The 22,014-nt window shown below is 34.0% G+C and overlaps 2 protein-coding genes across 2 annotated transcripts; both read left to right on the top strand.

Annotated features, from left to right (window-relative positions):
• Positions 1-15,848: 15,848 nt before the first annotated feature.
• LOC129800951 (juvenile hormone acid O-methyltransferase-like) lies at positions 15,849-16,660 on the top strand. Its single transcript, XM_055845696.1, has one exon. It carries the CDS (start codon positions 15,849-15,851, stop codon positions 16,644-16,646), a length of 798 nt encoding a protein of 265 aa, XP_055701671.1. The 3' UTR covers positions 16,647-16,660.
• A 170-nt stretch (positions 16,661-16,830) lies between these two features.
• Positions 16,831-17,694, top strand: LOC129800950 (juvenile hormone acid O-methyltransferase-like). Its single transcript, XM_055845695.1, has one exon. It carries the CDS (start codon positions 16,846-16,848, stop codon positions 17,692-17,694), a length of 849 nt encoding a protein of 282 aa, XP_055701670.1. The 5' UTR covers positions 16,831-16,845.
• Positions 17,695-22,014: the final 4,320 nt, after the last annotated feature.

Below are 22,014 nucleotides of genomic sequence, written 5' to 3'. Positions count from 1 at the left end.
TTATACAAATGTTATGTACTCAAGATATGCCATGATATACTCATGAGTGCCTTGATTCTTATAGAACCTTTTGTCAAATTTTAATTTTCAGTTGATTAGGCATTCGCTTATTAACCATATTCGAAATATGCTTTCTCTCACTCAGTGTGTGTGCCTTCAAAATCTTTTCTTACCTTTTGTAATGTCTTTCCTGTAAAATAACGTGGCGCTCACACGACCCAGAACTGGCCAGGTGATGTCTTCCGGACCCTTCTTCTTCACCCTTAACCCTCGATCATCGCTATGGGGCAATTTTATCGGTGAATTTGTGTATACAATCACAATGAGAATAAAGTATCGCTCGATGTTCGTGTGCAATTTAAAGAAGGGGAAATGGAATTTTTAAGTAAGAGTGTGACACCAGTTCCCCTTCCTGCAGCCCCTGCCTCAGTCCAAGACCTACGGTATTTCGTGAAAAAAATATATTTTCCCACAGATACTTTTTGCACCCTTCCCTTGTGTGGAATACAAGAACATTTCCAAGTGTATTGAACTCGTAAGCGTTAATTCTGGGGAACTGATCCATGAGAAATTTCTATACAGACGGAATATTATACCATTTGTATCTTGGGGTGGAACACGTGAAGTTACAGATCTCTCACCCTCAGGAAACACTGACCATGTTTCTTCTGATAATTAACTGATTTCCGGACCTCTTTCTCACTTTCAATTTCCTTCAAGGAAACAGGTCAAAAAATCAGTTTGGACAAACTAAAAAGGATGCGCTAGAGTGATTTTAAGGAAATATAATTTGCATTTGGTGTCAAACACTTGGTTCACAAAGAACATTTCAAAATTAATGGATATTTGCCCACGAAGAACAAAGAAGAAGGAGAGCACAAAAAAGATGCCAGAGTATTCGAAAAAGGCCAAACGCAGAAGCAATCAATGTGTCCTGAAGATCATCCCGTGTGGGAAATGATTTCAAGGCGATTTCTCATGTCTCTAATGGAATTATGTGCAAGATATGAGACGTGAATTCTTGAGAGAATCCTCGTTCACCATGAAGTATTTTTATTGGATGGAGACAAATTGACCAATTCTTGGTACAAAAGAAATGGTTTTTTTTTGGGGCTTTATTTGATTTTTTTCAATAGAACTACCTCATGATTTAAATTACAAAAAAAATGAGAAGAATATTTCGCGGAATGTTCGAACTTGAAAACTCCGCGAAGTTTTTATTCACCTTTTATTTTGAGTATAATACTGATTTAGTTTTAACGGAAACTAATAAGAAATCTCATTTCAAAAGTGATGTAATATAAATTGGAATTATGATTACAGTTCAATTAGAAGTACTTTACCGATTCATTACAGTTTGCAAATTAATTGCTTTGGTTCGTAAATTGCGTTATATTTAAAATAAATCTAGTCTTTCTTATGGCCTCGACACACTAGGAGATTTTTTTTTTAAATGCCTTTTTAAAGAAAATTTTCCCTATCCTTGTAGGCAGAAACGTCAGAATTTAAAAAAAAAAAAGCAATTTTTGAGGAAAATTGCTTCTAGTGTGTAGACACCATCAAGATTATTAATAAAATCCTTTATAGGTTTAATTTGAAACCTTTCGATTAGCATTGGATAGGATTTCAAGAGCTCTTTGTATCCCTAATTTTCGATAAATCCACTAACCCTAAAGCGGTCTTCAGAATAGAAATTTAGCTCAGTTCCCAAAGGTCTCAAAATCCTAAATAGCCAGCAATTTTATTGGTTTTTCAGAATCAAATAGATCATTTACCCTTAATAATCCAATCTTATGTTAAATATTGCCAAAAAATCTTAACTGATAAGAAACTAGAGCAATTAATCCATATGGGTACGACTTAGGTCTAAATCCCGCACAGTTTCTTAATTCATTGCATTTAATTATGCTCATTATCTTTGGTTATGGTTAAAATATTCTAATTATTGTGAATATCTATCTTTTCCTCTCGTTTGGTAAGTCACTAAAGACATGAAGTCGATATCTCTTACTGTTTGGCCTGTAATCGTAATTTTTCTCTAAACTTTATGATTCTAAACTTTGGATAAAATATGTATTGTCCTTTTGGCGCATGGGGATTTGAAAATGTTATTATATCTTTGATAAAATGCCAGATAAAATTGTTTAAAATTTTGGTCATAAAATTAAAAAAAAAAGAATCATTCTAGTTTATCAAGTCTCAGTGAGTTCAAGTATACCAACCTCTCTTAATTCACCCTAATTTGTAATTCGACATCACGAATGCGTTCTATTTAACGAATTTTATGCGACTGAGCATGACCTGCTGGAGGAACATTGCTTAAGACAGTGCAAATCTTCGTAACGGTTTTTATTCTTGCACCTCAAAACACTCACTTTCAGCAAAAGAATATACCAGCAGTGTCTTTCTCCCCATTTGAATTATAAACCAAAGAAGGGAATTCTGATTGAAGACAGCTGCATAATTTTTAGAGAATTTTAGGGAGAGTTTTTTTTTGATTTCTTGGTCGTTTCGGTCGATGGCTTTTCTTACCTTTCCCTAGGAATTTCGAAAGGAAAGAAATATCTTTTCATGGGGAGGAAAAGATTTCTGAGGGTAGCTCATACTTGCGACTGACATCGTTTCAGTCACACGCTTTCTTTTGAACTTAAAAATGCTAACTTGAAAAATGGGATTTCCAGAGCGGAAGTCACTTGACCAAATCTCCACCAAGAAGGCCCATCTTTGATGAATGAGTGGCGAAAGAGAATAAACAACTTGAGATCTTCCTTTTGACACAAGAAACCGGACGAAGACGCTGAGGAAGACGCTGGGAAATGCAACAGGTGTCCTCCCTATTGGAAGCCTCTCTTGTGCTCACGAGGAAACGAAATGTGTGGGAATTTGTCTGAAGATGGTCAGATAATGTCGGTTTTGCACGTCAAAATGAGTCCAAGGCGTTCTTTCAATGAGCTTCTTATATCGAATGCGGGTGGGTTTGTGTGGTTACACATTTTTCTCAATTAGAATATCGGAAAATAAAGACAAGTCAAAGTCATTATAACCAGATAATAGTCTGTTACACCAGTTTGCAAATTCATTTTTTTTTTTTTAATTTTAGAACTTAAGGTAAAGTGCCCTCGAGTCGAACGGTTCTTCAACTCGGCCGGTGGTCAATATTTGAATGTTTGATGGTGAATTTCTATAAAATTGTCACTGATTCGTATTTATTTATGGAATAATTGACCTGTTAATGTTAGATCATACGCCAAATATAAATAAATAGTGCAAATATAAGTAAATTGAATAAATAAATCTACCGGTCGAATTGAGGAACCGATCGACTTGAGGGCACTTTACCTTATATGGAATTCCATATTTGTAGAGATATTGTTGCATTTCTTAAATAAGTTCAACCTATAAATGTTTTTTTGGGCCCACACCCCCTTCAGTAATTATGCACACTTAACATGCCAAGACGTTAATAAATAATATAACACTTTGAAAAACTAAACTAAACTAAACCTATAAAAATAATCGTAAGCGGAGCAAAAGTACAACTCTTGGTAAAAATAAGCCACGCCCTTCTCAGCTTTTAAACCCTTTTTACTCTTTTTAGAAATGAAATTTTACGACATTTTGAAAAACAAACAGTAATAAACACCTAAGCTTATGGTAACTGAAATTCTTTACAGGGAATTTTGAGAGTACAGTGCTGTCTCGCTATATGCACAGTTTGGGTACTTTTTTTGACTGTTCTCTCTCTGAATATGCACAACTTTTTTTTGAAATTCCCAACGGTTTTTTCTTTCTTTTAATAAATTATCATTTTTTTATTGTTCTAGATTTTCCCGTGTTATTTTAAATATAATATGAGACAGAAAAAATAAAATTAAGAAAATTAAAAACAAGAAAAATTAGTTGCCAAGAAAATAATTTTCTTTATTACTTTGTCAAAATGTAAACAAATTGATTTTGAATGCAACCGACACAAAAGCTGTGCATATAGAGAGTGTGCATATAGAGAGACAGCACTGTAGTTGCGATTTTTTCGTCACAAAATTAAAATCACAATCAAATTTCCTCGCAATCAAATTTGCAAACACTCCGAGGTCACCTCTATAAAGAATCTCAGCTACCATAAGCTTATTGTGCTTATCACTGGTTATTTTCTATTCTTAATGTTTGAATCATTTGAGTACTATCAAGAAAAATAGTTCATTAAAATCGGTTAATAAACGTTAGAGGTAATATCCGGTCAATTTGGATATAGTAAGTGTCGGAGTACATTGAGGTAGAGTGGAAACAGATTTGCCCCATCATTAGAAAGGTCTCAATCTCAGACACAACATACTAAAATTTCGAAATCGTTTCATAAACACCAAAAATACAGACCACTCAAGTTATTTTTGGTTATACCTCAGGCCAGGGAACATTGAAGAAGGAGTGCGATCCATCCTTGGAAAGGTCTCGACTACAGTTACAGCATACTAAAATTTAAAATTTTCCAGTTTGCGAAGGTTTGGTATCGAATTTTCGAAAATCGATTTTTGAATTAATCCGACCCCCGATTAAATCAAATGGAGTTGGTGTGTTCAAGAGAATTGTAGTATTGGACGATAGATTAGAACCAGAGCGGTGGCACTCAAAAAAGCTAAAATCCTGAAAGCCAAAATCCCGAATGCTAAAATCCCGAAAAGGTCAAAATCACGAAAACCAAAATCCCGAAAGCCTAAATCCCGAATATTCAAAATCCTGAAAGGGATGAAATTATATGGAGAAAAATATTTAGAATAATTTCCAAAGACACAGAAGATTTTCCTTTGCCTCCTGCAAGCGCGGGTGCAATCATGGTAGTAGCTTTTTTTAAGAAGGCACTTTTAAGAATTCGGGATTTTGACTTTCGAGATTTTGACCGGGACCCAACCAGAGATATGGCGATTTAAAAATTATGACCCATCAAGCTCGGATTAAGGCGATCGGGGACCTTATTTTTTTAAATTGAAAGTCCATAGGCCCGGCTATAGCTTGCTAAAATTTGAGATCGATCAATGTCATAGGGGCTGAGTTATTGAGAAAACACAATTTGGAGTTGTTCCAGAATGGCTCGGGGGTAGGATTTGACATCACCTACTTCTAGCCCCCCCATCGACATTTAACCTTTGCCGAAAACCGCATGCCGATATCTCTCATTTCACCTAGCACCTCAAAAAAAAACTGAGATTGTAAAGAATCTCAGCTAAAAAGAATTTTACCAAAAATTATAAATTCGTAAAATTCGCTTTCCATCCGTCATTTTGGAATTCCGCAAATGTTTTATATTGTATTATAAAATTTTGAATTTTTCTCATTCAGAAAACCAATTTTCTTCCATTTTCTTGATTTCCCATTGGAGATCGATAGTAAGGCCAGCGGGTGTTGCAACACCATTCATCGAAATGAATATGGATTGAATTTTAAATTTTTTTCTAATGTCATTTTTTAGTAATTTTCTTCACCTACTTTTTCAAAATCTCCTCCACTCAATCATATCTGAGAAATTTCTCCTTCTGACCCAGAAAAAAATTCCTTTTCATTCGCCTAACCATCATATCTTTTGTTCGACCTGTTTATATGCAGTAGATTAGAAGGCAACAAAAGACTTCCTCCTCAAGACATGGCCCAAAAAAAAGCACAAAAAGGTAAAGTACAGGTAGAAATTTGACATTCAACACGCTGTTATGTGGTGTTGTGTTACAGTTGGTAAACCAATTACTTAGAAGACGTCTTCTATCAAGTGGTTTGTTTACTTTCTTATTCACAGCAAGTGCAGTTTTTTTTTTTTTTTTGCTTTTTTGGGTCTTCTTCCTACTGAGAAGATTGTCTTCAAATTCGCTCCCAATAAATCTTGTCGGAGACCTTTTTCTGCCATCTTCACAGCCAAGAAATTACGCCAAATTAAATGACAATCAGGATGAGTGGGGTGTTCTTTGTCGGAAAGGCACTTCCTGCCTCTCAAGACCCTGGACGATTAAAAGCGTATTAAATCAGAAGCACAATTTAAACTGTCCTTTGGATATTTTTTATTTGTCGGGATTTATACAGAAAGACCGAACAAATTATTGGGAAGTGGGGTACGTTTGAATTGGGGCAGCTTTAATATCAGGCTTCTTTCTCCTATTTTCAAATGAAACTGAGCCTTGGCGTGATATATTTTAACTCGATAAAACAATTGTCAATTTAAATTGCTTTATGAAAAGATTAAGTCCCATTTAAAATAGGTTAAAAAAAGTCCAATTTCAAAGGTGCCTCACTTCTTCTATTGTAAAAATAATATAATTAAAAATTTTTAAATTAAAGCATTAAAGACTTAAAAGATGTTCGATTTTCTTTCGAAATAGATAACCAAATTTTCAAAGAAATTTGGAAAAAAGCCCTAAAGTTTACCTGATTTCTTGCACGCTTCTCAAGGCGTTACCATTTCACCTTCGACCCTTTCGCAGAACCCTATCCTTTAGCAATTTTTGCAAAGAGTTTTTAATATAAAGAATACCAATTTGTTTAGCAATAAAGTTTAATAAGCCTTCTACCGAAGGTTTCCCTTTGAAAATTATCTGACTTTTGCACTAAAATTGTGCAATGTCCTTCAACTTTTGCAAATAATTCCACAGCAAAAATTTTACTATCTCAAGAAAAAGGGGCAAAAATGCCAGGGAGAGAGTTAACAATCCTTTGAAGTTGCAGAAATTGGCAATCCTTTTGACCTCTGCAAATTTATGCTTCCAAAGATCATAAAGTAAAAGGGATAAGGGTGACTGGACAAAGATGTAAAGGGCAAACATTGTAAAAGTTGTCGTTTGCAAAATTTCTGCCCACTTTATTGCTGCATATTTGGAAGCTATTTCAAGCCAATCCTTCCGATGTGTTTTGCCTAAATTTAAACCCTATAGACTTTAAGAGTTAGAAATACCTTGAACAACTTTGAAAGATATTAAAAAAAAAAACTTGAAGAAAGTACCGTAAATGTCAGGAAAATAACTGTTTCCAAATGGTGATGGTTTTGGCATGAAAAAAATTGTACTCCGTAATGAAAAACCCATCTTCAATCTGTCTTGTAAATCCCGAATACGTCACCCTTCCTATTCAAAAGATGTCTTACGACCGAAGGTAACCCTTCCTCAATTCAACTAACTGTTCAAGATCGTGCAGAAAAAAAGCCCTCGGAAGAACTATTTTTTCTCACCCTTCTATTGCGTCTCATTTGGAGGAATATAACGGGATATACACCAAAGAAAATCTCAATATAAACCAAGAAGAGTTAAAAAAGGATTTGGGCAGGGAAATCATAGACTAACATCTCTCAAAGGAGCGTCATTCAAACCCCGGGCAACACCATCAGGTGTTCAAGTGAAGACGGAAAAGGACAATTTCCTCTTGTTTTATTAACTTTTTTTTCACATCTTTTCGCTTTTTTACAAGACACGGGAAAGTGGAAGACGGTAATTCTCTTCCTCACTCTTTGGCTTGTTCCAAAATGGTATAACATTGAACCCCTTCAAGATTACAGATTTCTCGGGATCTCTTTCCTATAAATAAAGTAACTGTAAATAGATGAAGGGTTGTTTTTATATCACTTCTTTCATTGCACTCTCAAAAGGATTTTTTTTTAATTGGGAATAAAAAGAAAAGACAACCCTAAAATTAATTTAAATTTATTAGAAAGAAGACATATGGAAGGGAAGCATAAGTATGGATATAATCTTGTGATTGAAAATTTAGACGATTAATTTCTTCTTGAATCGTAAATTTTCTCTTGTATAGATAAATTTCAAAAATTGATCCAAAATTCATCAAATAAAACATTCTAAAATAATTTTTGACATAGGGGAATGTTGGCATAGTTCGCACAGAGTGAACCTTCAAACAATGCAAATTTTCTCTTTGTTTACAGAGAGGTAGTCTGTCTTTTCTTAGCTATAAGATAGATAATTATTAACCCTTTAAGGGCGAGAAGGTCAAAAACTGAGGGTCAGAAAAAATCATTTTTTCTAACTTTTTTGAGCAAAATATAACTTTAAAAGGCCGCAGGAAAAGTTGCATTTTTGGGTCACCTGTGACCCAATCGTCATTAAAGGGTTAAGCTCATGAGACGAGATGAGAAATGATAAGTCAGCTCTTTACAAACGAAGAGAAAATTCACATCGTTTAAAGGTTCACTCTGTGCGAACCATGTCTACATTCCCCTACATCCTTGCACTTATAAAAAAGCATGTTCTTCCATGAAGGTTCTTTTACAACTTATGTTTTTCTTATACAATTTAGTATTTAATTTTTCATTTCAACTACATTTTCTATATTTTTCCTAAGTATTAACATTGATTTTTAAATTTACTATTGTATAGAGACCCTGACTGTATCTCTTTCCTTTGAAACTCCTGCAAAGGAACCTGTAATTCAAATTTATTAAAGAATATAATAAAAAAATATATAAATAGGGATACTGAGAAGATCGGATCATATACATAATTGAGTTGCTGCAAGTAAGACTGTCTATCATTCAGTATCGGCTAAAGACAAAGCTATATGTTCGAGAAGTCAGGTGGAAAAAATGATAGAAAAAATACTTCTTTTTTTAATTTTTGTTTTTGTAAATGAGTTGCCTGTAATCCATAGATGTTATTTCGACGGTTCCATTCCATACTATTCTATTTTAGAATGACAACTTTTCAAGAGAACCATTTGAAGTGGGCGATTTCCTGTGCTGCCCGTGTAATGTTTTTCGAAAAAGTTGAATATCTCGTTACCCGAACGCCGGATAACCGCCAAATTTTCACCAGTTATAGATCTCGGTCCCAGGAACAACATATCTCTCGGAGTAATATAATTCTAAATCGACTTAGAATAGTATGGAATGGAGCAGTCGATTTCTGTATTTCAAAAAAATGAATTAATTTTATGTCATGTCAAAAATAATGGTTTTCCAAAAGTTGAATATTTTTTGTCGGCCAATTCTTGACGAATTTGAAAAAATGCTCAAAATGGTCAAATTCGTGCAATCAACATCCTGATACCAGTTATATTATGAAATTAAGTTATTTTGAGAGACAAATGGTCGCATTGCACATTTCTAATGTTTTCAGTAGTCAATATATGCACATAAAAGTAATGGTAAATAATGTACTTTTAGTTAATTTATAATTTAGGTTAAAATGGAGAGTTACAAGAATTTAAAAGAAGGAAATCGTCCTGAAATATTTCCGGAATGAATCTACGTCGATAATTAAAATATTTTATGGAAAATCATGGCAGGATATAGGGGGAAGTGGGGCTACTTTGAGCTGTGGGGCTGGATTGTTATACGACTTTTTCGCCTATTTCTAAATGAAGCTGGTTCTTACTAATTATTTTATTTAGATCCACAATTACTTTGTCTATCCAAATTACAGCATGTTTAAGATCAGTTTCCATTAATAGTATGCGAAAAAATCGTATAACAATGCAGCCCCACAGCTCAAAGTAGCCCCACTTCCTTCTAGGTACATAAAATCGTCAAAATTTATGGTGATGAGTCCTGAATGTTTCTTAGCATCTGCTTTATCAAGAAATTTTTGGCCGATACTGTATATGCACTCACCTATCAAAATAGTCTATTTTATGATTTTTTTAAGGTTCAATTCTAAGATAAATCACATCTTAGAGGAAGGCTTTGAGGTATCACAAACATTCTGGTTTCGAACACTTTATACTTTCCCCGTATTCTCCACATTTAGTCTTAAAACTTTTTTCTTTTATATAAATATTTTCGTGAGATTTAAGTATTAAAGGATTAGGTCAGAGATATCGACTTGGTGTCTTCGGATGCCCCCCCCCCTTTCCCCATAAGTCAAACAGTTGATTTTTAAGATAACCCTTATTTTCTCCCAACCCCTCAACTACCTCTGATAAAAAAATCATACGCTGCGGTTTTGAGCAATCACAAAAAACATAATTTTGGAGTGGAAGGGAAGGGATGAGGGAAAATTAGGGTCAAATTAATAATCTTCATGTTGACTCATGGAGTAATCATCCGTAGACTCCAAGTCGATATCTCTGACCATTTAGCACTTTTAGATAACAGAATATAAAGAAAAAGAGAAATTTTCTTTCTATCGTTTTTTTTGTAAAGTTAAAACCGTAGCTATGGTATAACGGAAAGAACTAATCCCTTCTTTCTTACACTGAAAGTTGAAGAGAATTTCTAGTTGAAAATGTAAATTCTAATAGATTTTAAAAAAATTAAATATCTACCGGAATTCTTTGAAAAATAACATGCAATTTTTAAGACACTATTTCCTTAACATCGTGGGTGGACTTCAATATAACCAGTAAAAATGAATAAAAGTTTATACTTATAGTATTTACTATTTAAAAAAAAAAATCTGTAATACCATTCCTTAATCCTCAACTGTTCCCTAAACATAACACTTGTTTTGGGACAGTGAGAGTATTAAAGTTTCAAATTTCGTTCAGGCTTTGACCTTTTAAACCTTCAAACTTTTAAGGACAAAAATGAAGCAAGGGTGTCCCATTAAGAAAATAATTACAAAAGGAAGTAATTTAGAAATCATAGAAATGGAGAACGAATTTTAATATATTTTTCTTTAATTTCAATTTTTTTAAGCAAAAAACCTCTTATGGTTAACTTTCGGTCAATTAAAAACATCTCATGAGTTAAATTCTAAAAAAAAAGAAATTGAGGCAACTTACAATAAGCTCCTTATAGTAGTAACTACAAGAAGCTTCTAATTCTATATCTTTGAAGCGTTTTTTTCACACTTATTTAACTTAAATCTTTAAAAAAAATCAAAAATTCAATATTTCCTAGTTTATGGATAACTAAGCCTCATATTATATTTATTACAAGATCTGTTCAAGTCTTTTATTATCTTATTAATATTATATTTAAAAGTGGGAAATGTATAACTTCCACAGTTTTTTTGATAACAGATTTGGAACTTTGAGATTACCATGAATAAACCCCTGAATTAATACTTTTATCGGAGGAAGCAAACCATTCCAAAAAAATTGGATATTACACCTCAATTCAAAGATAAAAAAAATCTAGAGATTTACGTTCCAGATTCAGTCAACATCAAAAATTTTCTATTCGGCGTTGAAGACTGTTAACGTTTTATATTTTATAAGTTCATCCCTACAATTCTTAGTGTTTAATTTTTAAAGAATCGTCGACAATTTCCGTATTAAAAACGATTTGAGAAATTTTTATTGTAAAGCTAAAGTCTGTTTTGATCAGCTAAAACCCTGCGATTTGAACGCGTTATTAATTGTTGTACAAAATTTTATTGCATTATTTCTTGCGTTATGGTGTGTGTAATTTTTTGAGGAAGTCTTTAAATTGATTTTAATCACTTAAGAAATAAACATTAAAACATAAGAACATGAACATGACGTGGTCGAAAAAACTTTGCAGTGTTGGAACTTGTGAGCATGAAACTTTGTCCCATGAATTTAACTACGAAACAGCTTTAAAAATCCAGAGATATAGACAATAAAATAATAAACCGTTTTTAAGTTAGTTATAGCATCTAATAAGAGTTTACACAAAAAACTTTTTCAATACCTACAGCACCCACAATAATACTTCTCTAATTTGTGTTCAAAATATCTCTAATTCCTAACAGAATCTTGCAGAATTAGAATGATTAATTATTTTAGCAACTGCATCCTTACATAATAAAGTGTGATTATTGCAGAATAAAAATCTGATATTGTCTCAAAACCTTTGCATATCCTAAATAAGCATGAATTACTTGAATCTGTTGTTTTTTTTTTCCTCAAAAATACCAAAAACTAAATTCCCGAAAGTGCCTTCAAAGAAGTCTCCTCATGCACAGTATGTCTCCGAAATGTTGAAGTTTTCATGGTCAATTTGGTAGATTTCCTCCCATTTCCACTGTGATCTCCCGCCAGTTTCTGGCCAAAGTCAATTGAGCCATCGAGACCAGAGCAAATCATAAATTTCTGGGCTGCCACAAGAAGCAGGACCAAGACATTCTCCACGCGTTTCTTCCTCGAACACATTATTTTCTGGTCATTCCTTTACAACACCAATTACTGCCTCTTTTTTCCGCTCAAACGAAGGTCTTTCTTGCTTTTTTCACAATGCTCAACTTTTTTCGCCTGCACAAAATTTTTATTTTCTTTTATTGGACTTCTAAAAGACGAAAAAAAAGACGACGCACGCATTCCAAAATATTCCAGTTTATTTTGGTGACTTTGAGAGAAAAAGTTCCAAATAGCAGAGAGGCTATAAAAAATAATTATTTTGACAAAAAAAGATGTGAATATTGGAGATGACCTTTTTTAAACGCAGAGGTCAGTGATCGTAAAAAGTCGTGGTCATTTCTCAAAAAAAAATTCTTCCTTTTAAATTCAATTTTCCAAGGACATTTTTATTATTATTATTAGAGAAAATATTCAAGCATAGAAAAATAATAAATTTCTTTTTATGCAACTTTAAAAAATACATTTAGTTAGAATTATGATAAAACTTATGATAAGTTATATTGTAAATGAAAAGTATTCAAAGTATCAAAGAATAAAAGAGGAATTACTCTGCCATTTTAAAGAATTTTCAAGAAATCTTTTTTTTTACTATTTACTTTTATTACAGGTATATTTCTTATTTAATTGTAATTTCAATCATGTTACGCTGCCAATTAGTTAAAAACATAATATGAAAAATTAATAGATAATTCACAGGATTGTATGCCAAGTGCTAATAATTGGATCTCCTGCTAAGTCTTGGCCAAAGTCAATAAAAGCATCGGGACAAGGATGGTACCATAAAAGTTTTGTTAGACACAGTCCGCTTCGTTCTTCGAAGGCATAATTTTCTGGTCATTCTTTTACAACTTCGCATTCAGTGTTCCTCTATTTCAACTCTGAAGGTCTCTTGATCCTTCACAATGAGACAAATGAATTTAAAAAAAAACATGTTTTTACGATTATCGATATCATTATTATCAAAATTTGAAAATTATAAATCTGAGTTATATTTCTTCGGTATTTTAAATCTTTAGAAATCTAGAGGAAAACTTGAGGGCTTTGCACACACAAAATTAAGTCCTTGATTGAGTCATTTAAAAATGTAAACTCCGGATATTTTTGAATTTAAACTTCCTAAAGCTGCTTATGAAGGTAAAAAACTCGGTTAAGCCGAGAGAAACCTATTGTCAGAGGCCCATCAAGCCTAATAAAAAGTGAAGCTATTTTTCACTTTTCCTTCACTGAGAGAAATCCGAAAAAGTTAAAATAACATTCCGGAAATGTTAGTTTTACTCTGCAATATTGATCCGAAAACGGTGTAAATATTACCCTTTTTAGGTGTATTATGGGTTAAAGTTACCCTTCTTTCATGTTGATTTTACCCTTAAAAGGTGTAAAATTACGATTAAAAAATTTTGACATATTTTTGCACCCAAAAAGTGTTTAAGTTATGACGAAAAAAAGTTAATCGCAGCCTCTTTCTTTCTCAGTGTTGTAAAAATTTTGCAGCCATTGCACCGCAACTTACACAAATTTGCTCATAGTTCTTGTATTATTTCGGCGAACATTATGAAATATGTATTTTTAGATAGTTTTTAATGCACGATTTCGAAATATATTAGACTGATAAATCAATTCTCTTCAGAAAAAAACTTGCCAATAGTCTTCAGTGGCTCTATGCAAAAACGTACGGAAAAATGAAATCTCGAGAGACCCCTGCCTATTGTATTCTTTTCGAGCCATAAAATTTCACTTTCATGCTCAGAATGAAGTAGATAATAAAAAAATAATGAAATAAATGATAATGAAATTTTTGTATTGAAATAAGTCCCATTCTTAATTTTAAATTAAAAAAACAGGTTTAAATGAAACGAGCTTCGTATAAGAAATATTCCACCTTCACTTCATTATCAAATTTTCATCACAAAGCATTTTAATGATTTTAACATTTTTAAATAATAATAATGGGTAAATTCAGAGTTATTTTTAATTCGAAATTTTGAGTTTCCCTCAATGTTTGAGATGAACAAAAGCAAAAAAATACTTTTGAATAAGAAGCTTGTAATTCTTTATAGTTTTCTTGTTTTTTGTTTTTTTCTTTCTAGGAAATTTGAAAATTTCGATCTAGAAGGGATTCCAAATTAGTGGAAAGAGCGTAATCTTCAGACGACTCAAGCTTTGAACAACACATTCTTGCAGTCTTCAATGAATTTGATTCATTTTAATATTAAATTTTAATAGCTAGTCCAACGCCTTAAATTTGGAGAAATAACTGAAATTGTAAAGATTTTCAGCTAATTGAGTTGTTCGAAGCTTCAGTCGTCCGAAGGTAGCGCACACTCCCCTGTTCTGCAAATTAAATGCGTATTCGCATCAGTCAAATGTTCTATTTTAGTCGAGACACCCTTAAGAAAATTATGATAAGGCAAGGAAATTTTATTTTATGAACAAAGCACTACAAGATATTTTCCAGTCTCCAGCAGTGAAGTACATTTTGGAGTACCTACGCTTAAACGGATCCTACAGCCTTATTAAATGGAGATATTTAAAAATACATCTCTTTTTACTGTGTACTGTTGCGAACCTGCTTTGAGGCATGCCCTGCCTAGGGGATGCTGCACGGCGCTCTTTAGGGGTTGAGTGCCGTGCATTACTGAATTTAGCAGTTACACCTATAATTCATGTGAGCAACACATACTCGCAGCAAAGTAAGTCGAGTATATGTGCTTTCACGGTTAAGTTTGAGTTTGGGTATATCATCCGCGCTCGAGTAAGCGAGAATATTGCTGCAGCTATCCTGCTTGTGCAATTGGTTCTCCACTCTAGAGCGCGAATCCCTCCTCTGTGCGCTTTTTAAGCTGCACGAGATTCCCCGAATTACTTTGTCAGTGAAGTAAATAAAGTGTTTGTGAGGTTAAACTCTCTGGCCTTTGTTCTTGCTTCCTGTCGTCGTGGTCTCCGGTCAAATCCGCAACAGTACCTATGAATTTTCGAAAATCCCACCTAGTGGTTTGCACCTGAAACAATATATCTTCCAGTTCTCTGTTAGAGGTTGTAATTCAATATTTTAGTTTAGTGTAGAAAGAACAAAAAAGATAACTTTTGTTTATTTATTTAATTTCTTTAAGTCCGAATTAAAGACTCTACTAATGGTTGACCTACAGTCGTGTTTCAAAAATATTTCACAGCAAGTCTGTCTCGACTAAAACTAAAAATTTGGCTACAATAGACTCCCACTCAATCGGCTCTTTTTCAATCGGGCGGAAAATTTAATTGACAATTTTCATGCTTAATTATGAAGCTAATTTGCTCGAATTCGTTGTAGTTCTTCCTATTTTATCGTGATACTTTATTGAGCGCTTTTTGTTGAATTTACAAAGGCTTTGACGCAAAAGTCTATCGATAAACCGGATGACATTTCGCCCCAAATGCCCAATTGAGAGAGAGTCTACTGTAATTTTTCGAATGAGAGACTTTAAATAAAAATATTCTCATTTTATTGGGTTCTTATTGAGTTACTAACAAAAACATTCTAAAATATTTTCGATTTTCAATTTAAAAAAAAAGAAAGAAACTTTGCGATGTTATATAAATTTCTTTACTTCTTTTTTTTCATTATTCAACTTTTAATGCATTATTTACATTCCAAGAACAAACAACAATGCACCATGTCGTAATTTTTATCAGTTATTTTTTTTTGTTTGCTTAAATTTCATTAACCTTAAGTAGCATAAGTTGGAAGAATTGCCAGTTGTATTTTTGCTTTAAAAGAGAATAACAGCAGCAAAATGTCTTTTGAAAAAGCAGAAGTATATTCTGGAGGAAATAATCACATTAAAGAGATGACAAACATCATCATAGAAAAATACCATAAGTGGTTATATTGGCGTGAAGATAAGGAAGAATCTTTTTTGGATGTTGGAAGTGGACCTGGGGATATAGTTCGCGCAGTGATATATCCTTGTCTTCCTGCAAATTTCTCAAGACTCGTCCTGTCGGACATTTCTGAGCCAATGATTGAACTAGAGAAAAAGAACTTCAAAGGATGTGATCGTGTTTCTTGTGAAGTTCTTGACATTGGAACCAAAATTAGTGAGCAAAAGCTTAAGGATCTTGGAACTTTTGACCACGTAATGTCATTCTTTTGCTTAATGTGGGTTCCTGACCAAGAGACTGCAATGGAGAACATTTTCAAACTGGTGAAACCCCGTGGAGACTGTTTTATTGTACTTGCTGCTAATTCAACTATTCTAGATGCTGTTACGTCTGTATGTGAAAGTCCTCGATGGAAAGAATATTTTATCGGATGGCAGGATTTTTATGCATTTCCCTACAGAAAACTGGATGAAGCCAAGGAAAAAGGAATGAAGTTTTTGAAAAATGCCGGATTTGTAGATATTAAAGCGGATTTGATGACAAATTATATCAAATTTCTTTCTGACGAGCAAAAGGTGAACTTTCTTAGTTCAATGCCCAATAAGTTCTCTAAGGAAGTGACTAAGGAAGAAGAAAATGAAATAATCAAGGAACGTATTCAGCATCTCACTAAAAGTCAGCAAGCAGCTAAGGATGATGATAACGCTGGAAAATATGATGTAATTAGCACTTATTTAATTTTGTATGGGAAGAAAGTTGAATAAATTTTGAAAATCGAATACAGACAAATACATTATCTTATCAAATTCACAGACGCATTTTTTTCTTTACGCTCCAGTGTACCTTTTTGTAACTTAAACACTTGTAGATAAGGTGATAATAACCCAAATTGGTTATTTTCAGGTCTCAGTTTATTTTTTTCATCCATAGCAAAAGGCTTATCGGGTGTGGGTAGTGTTGGCAATGTCTTTTGAAAATGCTGAATCGTACTTCGAAGGTAACAATTATACCAAAGTTTACACTAAAATTCTCATGGATGAATTTTACGAGTGGATAAATTGGCGCAAAGATGGGAATGATTCCCTTCTGGATATCGGAAGTGGTCCTAGAAATACAATTCGCGAAGTACTTTATCCTCTCCTGCCCATAAATTTTTCAAGACTCGTTCTGTCAGACATTTCTGGGCCAATGGTTGAGCTACAGAAAAGGGAGTTCAAGGGATATGATCGTGTTTCTTGTGAAGTTCTTGACATTGGAACCCAAATATCTGACGATATGTCGAAGAAACTCGGAACTTTTGATCATGTAACATCATTCTTCTGTTTAATGTGGGTGGCAGATCAACAAATCGCCATGGACAACGTTTACAAATTGCTTAAACCTGGAGGAGACTGTTTTCTCGTTATTGTGGCAGATTCACCAATATTTGATGCTATATGTAGTGTCTGCGAAAAACCCCGTTGGAAGGAATATTTTATCGGATGGAAGGATTTCTACGTGTATCCTTACACTGAAATTGACAAATCCAAAGCCAAAGGACTAAAATTTATGGAAATGGCAGGTTTTGTGGACACTAAGGCAGAACTAAGAGAAAATTTCTTTGAATTTGGTTGTGATGAGCACAAGGAAAATTTTTTAAGATCAATGCCCAATAGATTTTCCAAAGATGTGACTGATAAGGAAGAAGAAGAAATATATCAAGAGCGACTCGAGAAGTTTGATGAATTTAAACTGGGGGAATATCGTGATAATACTGGCAGAATTAACAAACCAAATACTTACTTAATTTTGTATGGAAAAAGACCAAAATAGAAGAAAATAAACATGATGCTTCAGAATTTAAAATTAAAATCGTCAAAGTTTGAATAAATTATACTTTTGTATATTTCGCAATAAAAAATTGCATACTTTGAGGCTTTTCAGGGCAATTCCCCAGCGAGCACAGTTAGCTGAAAAAAGCAGCGCTTTCAAGATATTTTTGCTGAATCCATCAATGAAAATATGCTGACCGGTCAGCAGTTTTCGAACAAAAAGTGCTAACCAAATATATGGAAATGGCACTACTTCGCGAGTTTAGTTTTAAATCTAGCAGAATTACGCTAAAAATACAATTTTTTTAGCTGAATTGAAATTGGTTAGCATTTGGTACTCGCTAGGTACTTTATATTTGATATTTCAATTTGAAACATACGGGGAACTGTGAATAGATTTAGCTAGACTTTGAAATAATTTTTCTCTTAGAAAACCAAATCAAACTAAAAGCAGACCCACATCATCTCAAAACCTAGTTTCATAGATTAAAATTACGTTTGATCTATAAATCGCTACCCAGTTTAAAAAAAAAACTTTTGATGGATTTCGATAAATTTAATATTTTTGGGTATTTTTTCTTTGAGGACAGTAGTGAACTCCCTCAAAAGTAATTTTCTTATTTAGAACAATGTTTTTTATAATTTTACTACACTTGTTAAGGGGCTTTAACATTCTCAGTTTAAAATTATCTCTATGTAAGAGGAGTAATGGCCTCTACACATTGGGAGTAACTTTTGTCAAAAATCGCTTTTTTGAAGGAAATTGCTTGCAGTGTTGTAAGTGGAAACGTCAAAATTTTGTCAAAAATTAAATTTTTGACGAAAATTGCTCCCGATGTGTAGACGCCTTAATTGCTAAAATTTTTAATCCCACTTAAACAATTTTATTCATCATCTAATAGCCTCTACACACTAAAGAAATTTATGTCCATATTGACTGTGTAGGAAAAAGAGATGACAAAGCGTCCCAGCTTTGTGGAATGCGCGAACTCACGAGATAGAGCTCACCGTGAATTAGCTTTTTGCATAATCTTTTAAAATAACTGATCTACTAGAGATCAAATTGACTCATAAATCACAAAAGCATTTCAAAATCAAAAAATCGGTACTTAACCGTTTCATTACCGATGAAGACCGATGCAGCCGGGATCTAAATTGCAATACTTTTCTAAAAAATCCTAATTTAACCAAAAAGAAAAATGAGCCTTCCAAAGTACTAAACCTTTGACCTTGATTAAATCAAAATGGCGAATTTTCCGGTCATAGGTATGTTTGGGCGAAATGTTTGCCTGGACCAGCTCTAAAACATATCCAAAAATCATTGAAAAAGCTTGGGCCAATTTTGAGAAAAATCGAAAAAACTTTATTTTTAGGGAATATCAATTATTAGGGATATAAAATTATTCAGAAATGGGTACTTAACCGGTTCATTATCGATGAAGACCGATGCAGCCGGGTTTGACCTTGCAGTACCTTTCCAAAAAATCGAAATTTAACCAAATCGGTTGAAAAATGAACCTTCAAAAGTGGTTGAACTTTGACCTTCAATAATTCAAAATGGCGAATTTTCCGTTCATAGGTATGTTTGGGCGAAATGTTCGCCAGGACCAGCTTTTCCATATCCAAAAATATCCAAAAATCATAGAAAAAGCTTGGGCCATTTTTTTGCAAAATTGGAAAAACCTCATTTTTGACCTATTTTAGAGGGATAGGGAACGTACGAAAGGGGAGGGGAAAAAAGTAAAGAGGTTGGGTACGAGATAATGTCATTTGAAGAGGGGTCATCGAAGACCGGAAGTCGATATCTCTTACCGTTTAAGCTCCAGAACAGTGAGAAGTTGAAAAAAAGACGATTATTATAACTGCTCTCTCTTTGAGTTCGAGCAGTAAAACTCTTGAATATGGACATAAATTTCGCTAGTGTGTAGACGTCATAAGTAAATTTCTATATCACTGAAGAAACCTTACAAAAATGAAGAAAATTAATGACCAAAAGCATTTTCTTCGTAATAAAACTATATACTTTTCCCCTGACTGGAAATTTGAATGATATTTTTCTCACTAACCTCGGGCCTGGTTGATCATCTGCTAATGCCACTGGAGTCTGCAAAAAAGAGAAAGACCATTATATAAAGTTTCCCGGAAAATCGTACCAAAATTATCAAAGGAATTCTCCAAGAAACCGCAATTATTTTTCAGGGATAAACAGTATCTCTTGGGATTGGGACTCACCAGGCCATCTGGAGATCCTCGCTGGAGATGCTGGGGAATTTCCACCAACAGCTCCCGATGATCCTGGTAATGCTTCTCCTTGATGGGACTCAACAGCGATCTCCAGGCATTCTTTTATGGACATAATACTAAACTTGATTGAACTATTGGCTTTTCCAATTGAGACACCTGCCTCCTGGAGACCACTGAATACTTTTTACGTCCTTATTCGCGCCGAGTTCCCCTAACCTCACTTTGACTGATCATTCCCGGAAAATCTGCAAAAATATTTGCCTTTCTTATTTGGAAACAATTAACGGCACTCGGGATTGTTTTTTTCATCACAAATTCACTACACTTTTCCCTGAGCTCCGCACAAACCCATTCACTACAGAATTTCTCGGGAAAAAACTGCAATTTATTCACAGAAACACTTTTCACTCTTTTCACTGAAATGCTTTATTTCTTGCACTTACTACCATTTCCTCCATAGAAAACACTAAACCCCCACATGCATAAGGTGCCCAAGGATCCCCACTCACGAATTTCACTGAAAAAACTAGGAAAATGTCGCGGGAAAACACGAAAATGGGAAAATTCGAGAGCCTCGAAAAAGCTTCCAAGCTTCCCACGTAGCGAAACAACAGTGAAAAAATGAAGATGGCGCATCGAAAGGGGAAGAGCTCCGTTAACTTTTATATGCTTCCTTGAACTTGAAACCGTTCAAAGCCGGTTTGGGGTCTCTTTGAAAAATGAATGGCAAAAATTGCGAAAAATTTTTATTTTTACACAGGATACTTAATTAGATTTCACACTGTAATTCACACTCACAAATTTATTGGTCTCATTTTCGTGGAACACAAGCAAGAAAATCGATGAAATCGATAAAATATTACAAAAATAACATTTATAAGGTTTTTTCTACCCTTGAAAAAAAGTCTAGAAGGGTAGAAAAGACTTGAAATGTCTACTCCTCTACTGAGATTTCCTATTACAGAAGAAATTGTAATAAATTACAAAAACCAAGTGAAAATTATTAAAATTTGTGGATGAAAAAGCCAAATGAATACTTTTTAACAATTTTTTTTTCGTACTTTCATTCTGTACAGAAAAAAATTATATTGAATGACAAAAATTTTACGCAATTTTTATTATTCATTTTTCAGAGAGACCTCAAACCGGCTTTGAACGGTTTCGAGTTCGAGGAAGCACTTAAATGTTAACGGTGTTCTTCCCCTTCCGATGCGCCATCTTCATTTTTTCACTGTTGTTTCAGTACGTGGGAAGCTTGAAAGCTTTTTCGAGGCTCTCGAATTTTCCCATTTTTTCGCATTTTCCCGCGACATTTTCCTAATTCTTTGAGTGAAATTCGTGAGTGGGCATCCTTGGGCGCCTTATGCATGTGGGGGTTTAGTGTTTTCTATGAAGGAAGTGGTGGTAAATGCAAGAAATAAAGTGCTTCAGTGAAAAGTGTTTCTGTGAATAAATAGAGTTTTTCCCGGGAAATTCTGTAGTTGATAGGTTTGTGGGGATCTGAAGGAAAAAATGTAGTGCATTTATGATGAAAAAAGCAATCCTGAGTGTCGCTAATCGTTCCTAAATAAGAAAAGCAAGCAGTTTTTCGGATTTTCCGGAAGTGAACAATCAAAGTGAGGTTAGGGGAACTCGGCGCGAAAGATCACGTCATCTCCATGCCCTCCTTTACCAGTTAGACTTTAGATTTAGAGACTCCATAAGCGGTATTCGAGTATTCCGTGGTCTCCAGGAGGCTGGTGTTTCAAAAGGAAAAGCCAATAGTTCAATCAAATTTAGTATTATGTGCATAAAAGAGTACCTGGAGATCGCTGTTGAGTCCCATCAAGGAACTAAGATCATCGGGAGCTGTTGGTGGGAATTCCCCAGCATCTCCAGCGAGGATCTCCAGAAGGCCTGGTGAGTATCAAGAGATTCTGTTTATCTGATTGCGGTTTCTTGGAGAATTCCTTTGATAATTTTGGTTCGATTTTTCGGGAAAATAATGGTCTTTTTCTTTCTTGCAGACTCCAGTGGCATTAGCAGGTGATCAACCAGGCCCGAGGTAAGTGAGAAAAATCTTATTTGACCTTCCAGT

Source organism: Phlebotomus papatasi, chromosome 2 (assembly GCF_024763615.1).
Source record: "Phlebotomus papatasi isolate M1 chromosome 2, Ppap_2.1, whole genome shotgun sequence".
NCBI lineage: Eukaryota > Metazoa > Arthropoda > Insecta > Diptera > Psychodidae > Phlebotomus > Phlebotomus papatasi.
Note: the sequence above shows the minus strand (reverse complement) of the source record. Positions and strands in the feature narration are given on the sequence as shown.